The sequence below is a fragment of the Anopheles gambiae genome, chromosome 2 (genome assembly GCF_943734735.2).
Source record: "Anopheles gambiae chromosome 2, idAnoGambNW_F1_1, whole genome shotgun sequence".
NCBI lineage: Eukaryota > Metazoa > Arthropoda > Insecta > Diptera > Culicidae > Anopheles > Anopheles gambiae.
The window spans coordinates 65,338,904-65,349,056 of NC_064601.1; the positions used below are offsets into that span (position 1 = coordinate 65,338,904).

General features: G+C 33.4%; 2 protein-coding genes across 4 annotated transcripts in view; one reads left to right on the forward strand and one right to left on the reverse strand.

The window, feature by feature from the left end:
- Positions 1–2,062, reverse strand: part of LOC4576596 (regulator of hypoxia-inducible factor 1) — a 42,726-nt gene extending 40,664 nt beyond the window's left edge. For all 3 annotated transcript variants that reach the window (XM_061645001.1, XM_061645002.1, XM_061645000.1), the window contains exons 1-2: positions 1,914–2,062; positions 1,670–1,812 (exon numbers count right to left, since the gene is read on the reverse strand). In XM_061645001.1, coding sequence (XP_061500985.1) covers positions 1,670–1,812; positions 1,914–1,992 — 222 coding nt within the window. In that variant the 5' untranslated portion in view covers positions 1,993–2,062. The remainder of the gene's footprint in view (positions 1–1,669; positions 1,813–1,913) is intronic.
- A 1,504-nt stretch (positions 2,063–3,566) lies between these two features.
- On the forward strand, positions 3,567–6,783 carry LOC133391138 (uncharacterized). Its single transcript, XM_061642202.1, has 6 exons — positions 3,567–3,701; positions 3,784–3,926; positions 5,256–5,466; positions 5,527–5,804; positions 5,869–6,041; positions 6,119–6,783. The coding sequence occupies exons 1-6, from the start codon at positions 3,629–3,631 to the stop codon at positions 6,222–6,224; spliced, it is 984 nt and encodes a 327-aa protein (XP_061498186.1). The 5' UTR covers positions 3,567–3,628; the 3' UTR covers positions 6,225–6,783.
- The last annotated feature ends 3,370 nt before the right edge of the window (positions 6,784–10,153 follow it).

The window sequence follows — 10,153 nt, forward strand, 5'->3', positions numbered from 1 at the left end:
GACAGTTCAATACAAAGATGACATTGCGTGTTGAAGAGGATATATGAAAAAAATGTTTTCAGAGCAGATTTTCATAACAAAAAACGCTATAATTCCAGGCACATTTCAAATAATCTCATCGGAAAACATGAAGTTAATAAAAACTGTCTATGTTTTACCAAAACATAATATAATTTTCAAAAACAAATCAATTATTTGTGATAAAATAAATTCTTTGACTCAGTGATATTCAAGTATCGAGAATCCGAGATTCGATTCGAGTATCCGTGCGAAGTCGAGTCCCGAAGAGCCCGAATATTCGGCGCTCCACCGTATGTTTTAAAAATGTTCAATATTTAAGGAAAAATGCTAGCTTTCACAAATGTTTCATATGTATATGTCTATATGGATATCTTTTATTATTTTTCATGAAATGCTATCTTTTCTTATTTTTCATGTTGTGCTATTTTTTATTTGCCGATTGCAATGTATTTTTAGATATATTCTAGAAAATGCAAAACTGTTTTTGTTCCCTTTTTTTGCAGTTTGGTCCTATTTTCGGCAGGCTGTGCTCCTATTTTCGGCAACGCGAATAGGGGTTGGTAAATATTTTAATTAATGCCAATAGGTACACAAAAATGTTTAAAACAGTTCTACACTCACAATTTCCTAAGATTAGTGTTAAAAAGTACTTAAATTATTAATTTTATGTTGCCCATTTTGGGCATTTTGCAGGCAATTTTTACAGGTTTACAGGCTAGAGAGTACTGCTCCGACTGGCTCACAAATTATTATTTTTCTCTCAAGTTATTGGATTATTTACAGTGAAATTGATAATATTTGATACAAGAAATGTCGTTTTATGTGTCGACATACGCATTATAGAGTTCTGGTCAGGTTTCATATGATTATTCAGCAAAAACAAATTTGTGTTATTGTTCCACGTTTCGGCAGGATCCCACAGCATTGATCTGTCAAAAAGCAACATTCATCGTGCACCTATTTTCGGCAGAATTTGAAGTGAATAATTACTTGTTTTTTTTTGTGAATTTAAAATTCTAAACGGGCTAAAATAAATTTTACAAGCATAGAATCTTTCCTAAAAACCACAATTTCATTAGTTTACTGTTTTAGTTCTCTTAATAACGAAACCTGTCGAACTATTGGCTGACAGCAAATCTGCCGAAAAATTGTGAACTCTGCACATTTTGTTTGATATTTTGAAAAATATGCAAGGAAATAGTGTGATACTTCGTACATGAATGACAAATGAGTAGATCTCTATTCAAAAAATATGTGTTGAGATACTCTCAACGTCACGTTTCGACACGTTTTTAGTTATCCTGCTGAAAACAGGTACCCTGCCAAAAACTGGTACAGTTACCCTACAAAATAGGTAAATAAATCAAATAGAAACAAACATTTTAGCAATATGTATTACCATAGCAAAGGGTTACAACTGCGCCAAATAGCTGTTTGTTTACGCTTTTTCGCAAACGTCAAATTTTTTCATTTTTTGTCAGCTTTTGTCAACTTTATTTCCTGGCTGCTGCAGGTTACGAACTTTTGACAAAAGCTAAAAAAGTGACAAAAGCTCACGTTTTAAAAAATTTGTCAGCATTTTGTCACTCCCATGGCCTTGTGCCTTTAAGTTAGTTGATTTTATTATAGTTCCACATATAATGAATACCTGAATACTGGTCCATATTTTGGAATCAAAAGCAGGAACAATCTGAGATATCGCATTACAGTACACAAAATCACTATACGTTCGACGACATTCTTCATAGTCATCGTATCGGTAGATTTGCATCAATTCAATCTGATTTGCAACTGTTCCGGAAGAGCATGAGAGAAGAAAAATGAATAATTATTTCATTTGACTTTTTCAACATTATACCAATAACAGAGAACACTTCGCCATCATAACTTACACGATACACTACAGTACGCCTTGATCACAAACAGTACTAGTAATATTGATGTGATGGATCTATATTTTAATGTAAACATTTTTGAAACGTAAAGCGCTTTGCAGACTGGCACGTGTGATTGCAAGCGTAGTCGCGGTTGTACTGATGTTTGTCTTCAAACACAACGAGTCAGAGCTCTCAACCATATGGTTGACATTGAACAAGGTATTCGAAACATCCGTTGGTATGCTATTGCAATGATATGCTACATTGTTTTCGATGGACTCACCAAATATGAGTAGGTAAGAAAAATGTTTGCTCATAATAAAAAATCTTGTTCATAATATAATATATAATACAAATATAAATATATATATATATATATATATATATATATATATATATATATATATATATATATATATATATATATATATATATATATATATATATATATATATATATATATATATATATATATATATATATATATATATATATATTTACAAATTCACAATATTATTTCATAATTGCTTTGATGATTTTATATCCATTCATGAATACATTCGTTCCGTTTGTATATTTCTTTAATAATGAAAAACTGAATCTTCATTATATTCAAGTGTAACATCATTATCTTTTGCAACTGTTTAAATATATACCGAACAACCCGTCGATATACAGTACTGTAGTTAATTTTCGACCGTATCACAAACAATTTTTGCCCTCCCTATATATTGACACGAACCAGCAGGCAATTATAATATTGAACTTCCATCGACACTTGTACTGCTCATAATCATCACAGTGTAAATTTTCACACGTTTTCAATATGTTTAACAAGATTATGTATGGCAAACCAGCAGTTGCGTATTGGTGTCTCAGTTTTGTTCATGAATTATAAAAACTACAAGAAAAAATTACAAACGCTTAACCTTTTTAAAATTAAATATGGAGTTGGTCTAGCTTAGCTCGAATTAAAAGATAAAGATAGTTCAATAAGATGTCTTTGCTCCTGTATCCACGACATATGTATGGAAAACAAATTGAACAAATAAAATACAAACAAAATAAATAACAAGCGAGAGAAAAAAAAAAAAAATTTGTGCCAATAATAAATAAATAATAATAAACATAATAGCATAAATATTATATATATATATATATATATATATATATATATATATATATATATATATATATATATATATATATATATATATCGATATAAATAAAACGATAAAATGTTTGTCACGTGTTGATATATCCAACATACTAAATTTGTACATAAGGTGAACGTGAAGTTAATCGTTGCTACAGTTTGCTCAAAATGAGCATTAAACCAATTCAAAGGCTTATACGTCCGCCACGTGCGACTTAAAATTTATCAATCTTGAGTCACGCTCCAATGCACTTTACAGTTTGCTGCAGCTATATTCATTGGCAGTCCGAATTACAATTAAAAAATCTCACACGTGTGGGCATTTTATGGAAGTGAGGATTTTTTTCATCACTCTAAGCACTAATGCGTTTTTCTTTTCCCCTCCAAACAATGCATGATCTATTGTAACACCGTATCGTTGAGTGGGGACAGCCAAACTCATCGAGATTTGTTTATTTGTATGTGTGCTTAGTCTCAGGACTGACGCAAACTGAGAGCCTTGCAACATAGCTCAAAATATTTCTTCTCTTCAGTCAATTGCTTTGGATTGGAGGTGTATGGTCGCGTTCAAATTATGTATCTGCTCGTTGAAGGTGGAATAGTGCTTTCTTTGGCCTTGGGTTGTGCATTATGCGATCAACTTGATTGTGCGTGTTTTGATGACAATTGTGTAATTTTATTTATTTATCATTAAATGTGTTTAAACAAAGCTTCTTTTTTTAAATACAGCTGCTAATAATGTGATAATACCGCAAATATACGAATATGAAGACTTTTACACGTGTCGACGAAAATTCAAAAACTTTGTATACTGTGTTAGCGATACTACACTTCAACCAAATACATCGAGCAATCTATGGAAACGCATATTAGTAAATATCAAAATATTTAATTATTTATTCTTTTAAATTTTAATAACATGTTTTTAAAATATTAGGTTATAATTTATATTTAAAAAATATATATATTTTACATGATTTTATGTTACATTATACATCTACCAACGCTTTCTCAAATTTAAAATTTAATTTTAAAATAGGTAAAAGTTTTAGAAAATGTTTCCTTGTGCGTATGTAGCTGTATGTGTGCGTATGTAGCTGTATGTAAATTTACCAAAAATTAAAATAATAATAATACTAGTTTTAGTACAATTTGTCTTCAAGCATCGTCTTTTCCTTTCACGGTCTTTTGTTGTACTGTAATAAAGTTACTGAACAAAAACGGTCTTGTAGATTTATATATCTAACTAAAGCCAAATTCATCTAGAATACTTTTTCTGAGATAAAAATCAGCAAAGTTAATGTTGTCGCAACAACCTTCATAAGAAAACACTGGAAGTGGGAGTGGTAGTAATGGTAATAATACTCTTTTGGGAAAAGGATAGATAATATTTTGGAAATTGTGTTGATTTTATTTGGTAAAGCGACCAATTCGGTCACGAGACTTATATCTTTCCTTATTTATATCATACCCTCGTAAATGTCTGTTATGACAATACCTGCGTTATATCACAATATATGCCCTACTCCAACATGGACGAATGGGTTTATTCAAACAATAGGTTAAAAAGAAACGTAAAGCATATTCAGTCACTGTTTGTCGAATGTGGAATCATAAACGAGACAAATGTTTGAAAAGCACTCAACATGCTGGGTGACGCAATGTGGAGGGAACGCGAAGGTGCCTATGGAAGGTGCCTAACCTATCAATTTTCACTTTAGGGATATTTATCATCTTGCAGCGTAAGCGATCTTTTGTGTGAAGAATGTGATGAATAACGGTAATGCGTTGTGAACTATAGACAAAATGAGGATTGCTATTCAGAAGAGAAAAATGACAGGTCATCATCGTATTAAATAGCAATCCTGAATTTAGACATATGTCATGAAAATCATATGAAAATATTATGTGTCTTTTTCAAAGATTAACGTTTAATATTTAACATTTTTTATAAGTTAAAGGAATAAATCAATCTTGAAATAAAATATATTCAATGTTTTGCGAATATCTCATAACGTTGAGTTTACACAATTTGAAATATTCAATTAATCTTAAGTTTAAGTAAATATTGGGTCGTTCTCGTGAATTCAAATAAATACAATAGTATTTTTATGGCATTAAAAAACATTAAAAAAAATCAATCGATCATATCAACTATTAAAGTATGACATGTATACTTTTGTTTTTTACTTACTTTTCAGCAATTGCAATCCAATCGTAGAAATTTTCCGCATGATCAACTGGAACGAGGATTGTGTCTAAACGAGTATTATGATGACGTGACCCTTAATAATGATACTTATAAGTTATTGGATATATATATATCCAATAAAATCTACAATCAGTATGGCCTGAACAGTCATTCAAAAATTAACTCTTGCTGGACGACAACACATTTTGCTCAGCATAGAAGTAAGATTCATAATAACTTTCATAGATTGATTTATTACAATTTCTCTCTCTTTTGGCCAGCATTTGGCGAGTGTTTCTTCGTTTTCATTTTGTTGTTACTAATCTTGACAACATCATTTGCTACCTGGAAGGAATTGAACAACTCTGCAACTGATTCAATCATAATTAAATCCTTTTCTTTACGAAGAAATTTGCAATGGTTATGGGTAGCCTCAAAACCAAACTCACTGCGCTATCTGGAAGGTCTTCGGGCGCTAGGCACACTAACAATATTGATAGTGCATTCGCAATTGCCAATAATACGAATGCCTGTGTGGAACACGGAAGATTTAGAATCGGTGAGTATTTTTTTTAAACATGACACACTGACGTCTTATGTCGTTTTGTTTTCCTATTTTGTAGCAAGCCAACCATGTAATGTTTCCTCTAATTAATTCTGCAAACACTCATATGATACAATTTTTCTTTACTCTGGGAGGAATGGTATTCGGGATAAGCTGTCTCACTCACTTTGAACGATTTCCTGAATTCAAAATCATGTATTTCCTGAAGAAAATATTAAGGCGTTTGATAAGGTAAATATTATAACTATTATGTGCCATGAATCGTATGTTGAACAATTGATGGATTTTACGGTAAGAAAACTAAGCAGCCGCGGAGGAGCTTGTGGCCGTGGAGCACCGAGTACCAGCCCTATTAAAAACCCTCACTCCTCAACCCTGTATGCCCCATCCCCTTCCAAAAGAAACCTGCATTAGGTCGGATCAGTACAGTCGTCATTTTTTTGTACAGTTGGAAATTTCCCTATACCCTCCCCCACTCTACTCTTACCGGGGTCCTCAACTAATAGGTTATGGTTCCAAGCTAGTGGGCGTCACGGAGCGCACCAACGGCTCCGAACTAACGGCACAGGAGCCGGATCCATACCATGGTGGATTAATGAGATCAGGTGGTGGAATGTACAGCATTTTGACAATTCGTCACTTGACGTAAGGTCATCAGGATTCAAACTTTGTTTACATTCATTAAATTTGTTCTTTTAGTATGGGGTAACTGTACCAGTTTTCGGCAGGGTAACTAAAAACCTGAAAGTCTGCGCAAATGCGGTAAAAAATGTCACAAAACACAATTTTGTAGTGAAAGTATACTCATTTGTTATTCAAATACAAAGTTTCACACCATTTCCTTGCGTATTTTTCAAAATATTAACTAAATTGTGCATAGCTCAACATTTTTTGGCAATAGCCAATAGTTCGGTAGGTTTTGTGATTAAGAGAATCAGAACAATAAAACAAATAAAGTGTGATGTATATTAAATATTTTATGCTTCTTTCATTTATTGTTCGGAATTTTAAAATCACGAAGAACAAGTTATTTTTCACTTAAAAAGCTGCCGAACATAGGTTCAGGTATTACGCTATTAATGCGGACCGGAGGTAATAGCGTATCTCGAATATTAGCGTAAGCCGAATTTCGAGGTTTTCAGTCAAATTATAGTTATTTTTGGTATAATTTTGCTTGAAGTGGTGAACATTATAATTCTGTACCTTTTAAAATCGTTTTTAAAACTCGATCAAAAGGGAATTTATTTTGCATTTGATATTTGATGTGTCAAATTAGTACAATTTGCTGAAAGAACTGACACATAATAAGACCTTTCTTGTATCAAATATCACCAATTTCACGATAAATAATGCAATAAATTAGGAGAAAAATTATTATTTGTGGCCCAATCGGTGCCGTACGCTATAACCGTCAAGCTGTCCCTTTTTTCAATTGCTGCTCTGTTTATACAGTCAGTCCAAAAAGTATTCGTCTAGCTGAATATTTACAGAAAAAAGCGAATTTTGGGCGCAATACGTAGGGGGCGATAAAAGTAATGATGAGGTTTGATAAAGGGACCATCAATACACATGTTTTGCTAAAAAATAAGCATTTAAATAGTGCAATAGCAACCAAAATACATAAAAAACTAAAAAAGTCGTTTGATGGGCGTGCAAAAAGTATTCGTCCATCTATATTTTAAATTATTTACGCTGGACAAACTCTACGTAGATGTGAATTAAATTTATTAATATCAATCTGCTGGTGACTTCATTCTAAATTAATGCATTTCTGTTGTTTCAATTGCACTTCAAGCGGTCAGAGAGGCACTAAAGGCGGTGGAGTGAAATGTTTGGAGCATGATGGCGAAAATCGTAACTTATGCATAACCTATCCTACCCATTTTTGAAGGTTACAAAATGTGTGGGAGGCCTCGTTCCTTCATTTGATCAAAGTTTGGCCATTTTTTTGACACTAATTGTGTGACAAACTGTCATGTAAGCAGCCATTCTTGAAGGTTAATCTAACAAAAGATGCGGTTTAATGTCCAAAAAATCAAATATTACTCAGTAATAAGTGCATTTTGTGATGGCCAATAAAACCAGGAAAAGAGATTGGTCACATTTGGTTGATGGGTCATGATGCATTTCATCGTAGCTGGTCATGTAATAGCTTGAATGAGTGAGTTGTTACAAACATGTTTTGTTTGAATAATACCATTCACTCTGTTACAAATACAAATCTGTTAAGGCGCATCAAATAATTCAGGAATTTATTTCAAATTAGGCTCTACTAATATACACCTGTTTCCAGCTACGTTCTAATCGCAATCCGCCTGCTTCGAATCGCATGCCACTATGATCGTATGAGTGCATCCTCGGTTGAATCGTGTGCCAGTACGGTTGAATTGCCTTCCACTACGGTCGAATCGTGTACCACTACGATCGAATCGTTTGAGGCTACCGGGGGCCTTCACGATTCTAGTTAGTTTTTTGAATGGAGTTTGACAGTTGGAGGCTGAAATCATGTAAACAATCCATACAAAACCACACAAAAAACTAGCCTGGGATTTTCAGTCTAGAAAATTTTAGCCTAAAAGCTAGAATTAGATTCGAGTACCTGCTCGAAAACACGGGTTTGTTTACATTTATCACAAGGTGCATTAAAGAAATCAGGTGATCGTATGTAGTCCAGGTGGTCTCATAGCATTTTTTATAACCAAATTTGAATATCACTTTTTGACAGAACGAGTGAAAACTTTTGCTCCAACGAGCTTTCTGGAGGCTTGACGAATACTCAAAACACTCTTACAATCTTCATTCAGAAGCAGAAGCGATAAAAATCAGCCTTCTAAATTCATACACCTTGGGATAAGCCCACATGTATATTATACTCACTTAGATAGCTGCTCGAAAACTTCTATGCAATGCAAACAGCTGACAGGCTGAAATTTCAGCCTACGAGCTTCAAACGGAAAGGGCCCCTTTAATTATAGTATACATGTGTCCCCCGAGATACGACTGTATTTGGGACCAAAAAAATGTCCTAAAGCAAGGCATAAGTCGAAAAAGTCGTCTGTCGAATATCTATGAATACAAAGTTTATAACCGAATTTGAAGAGTTTGAATTTATTTAATCGTGTATTATCGTGTTTTATCGTGTATTTTATTTAAAATAATGTTCGATAATGTAATAATTATATTTTAAAAGCCGTACACAATATTTACAATATTCAAGATAGGGGAGTTGTGGATTCTTTGGAAACGTGTGTATAACGGTTATCAGCCCAAAAATTCAAAAAAATACATCAATTTCTTGTCAATGACAACTTTTAACTGTCAAAATCAAAATCGTCGTATCTGTGAATCGTCGTAACTCGAGGGGGTCGTAACTCGGGGGACGCCTGTATAAAGAAAAATCTTATCAGCATCATAAAGATCGTGATGACAACTGCAGTTACACATTTAATAATGACATGGGACATCTACATATATTTCATTGTTAAACAAATTGAATTTTGGGCCGGTCTGGTGGTACAGTCGTCAACTTGCACGACTTAACAACATGCCCGTCATGGGTTCAAGCCCTGAATAGACCGTGCTCCCATACGTAGGACTGACTATCCTGCTATGGTAACAATAAGTCACTGAAAGCCAAGATCACTTCACTAGTGGGTACAGGCAGGCCTTGACCGACAACAGTTGTTGTGCTAATGAAAAAGATGAAGAAGAAACAAATTGACTTTTTGTACTCCTTGCTTCAAATCTGGAATCGTTACTTATTTAAAAATGTGTGATGTTAGTTTTCATTGTGCTCTTTTAAAAAAAATGTTTAATATACTATTAAAGTCACATGCATTTTATCCTTATTGTTGAAATGGGATATTTTTCATTGGTCGCGTTCTCACACGGCAGTTTTGTTAGAAAATATCGCTCAACCCTACTTTTTCACTGAGGTAGGGGAAATCTAGCTGCCTGTTGCGAATCTTTTTGTAAGCAATCTGAGCTATCCATTGCTAGATGCATAACAAATAATATGTGCCTGCAATTTTTTGACAGTTTAAGAGAAAAATTGTAATAAATCGTGTTTAAACATTAGTTTTTGCTAATTTCCAAGTCCCAAATGTTCTGGTGGTATATTCATTTCTTATAACAAGAACCCGTTGTTTATGAATAATTTTGTTAAATTCCCTGGTCTAGGCGATCATAACAACCTTTAGGACGTTGGAGTTTAGAGGGCTTACCTTGGGTAGGAGGACATAAGTAAACTCCTTAAATGAGAAGTCGATAGATGATGGATAGGCTTAGTCCTATTCTGACAATCCGAACAAATCTGACCTGCCATGATCGGAGTTGGTTTTATT

What these genes read in the sequence shown, in the direction of transcription:
- LOC133391138 (XM_061642202.1), top strand. Translation starts at nt 3,629, where the DNA reads ATGTATCTGCTCGTTGAAGGTGGAATAGTGCTTTCTTTGGCCTTGGGT. An exon ending in ATTATGCGATCAACTTGATT is followed by an intron (nt 3,702 to 3,783) that starts GTGCGTGTTTTG and finishes TTTTAAATACAG; the next exon opens with CTGCTAATAATGTGATAATA. An exon ending in ACATTTTGCTCAGCATAGAA is followed by an intron (nt 5,467 to 5,526) that starts GTAAGATTCATA and finishes TCTTTTGGCCAG; the next exon opens with CATTTGGCGAGTGTTTCTTC.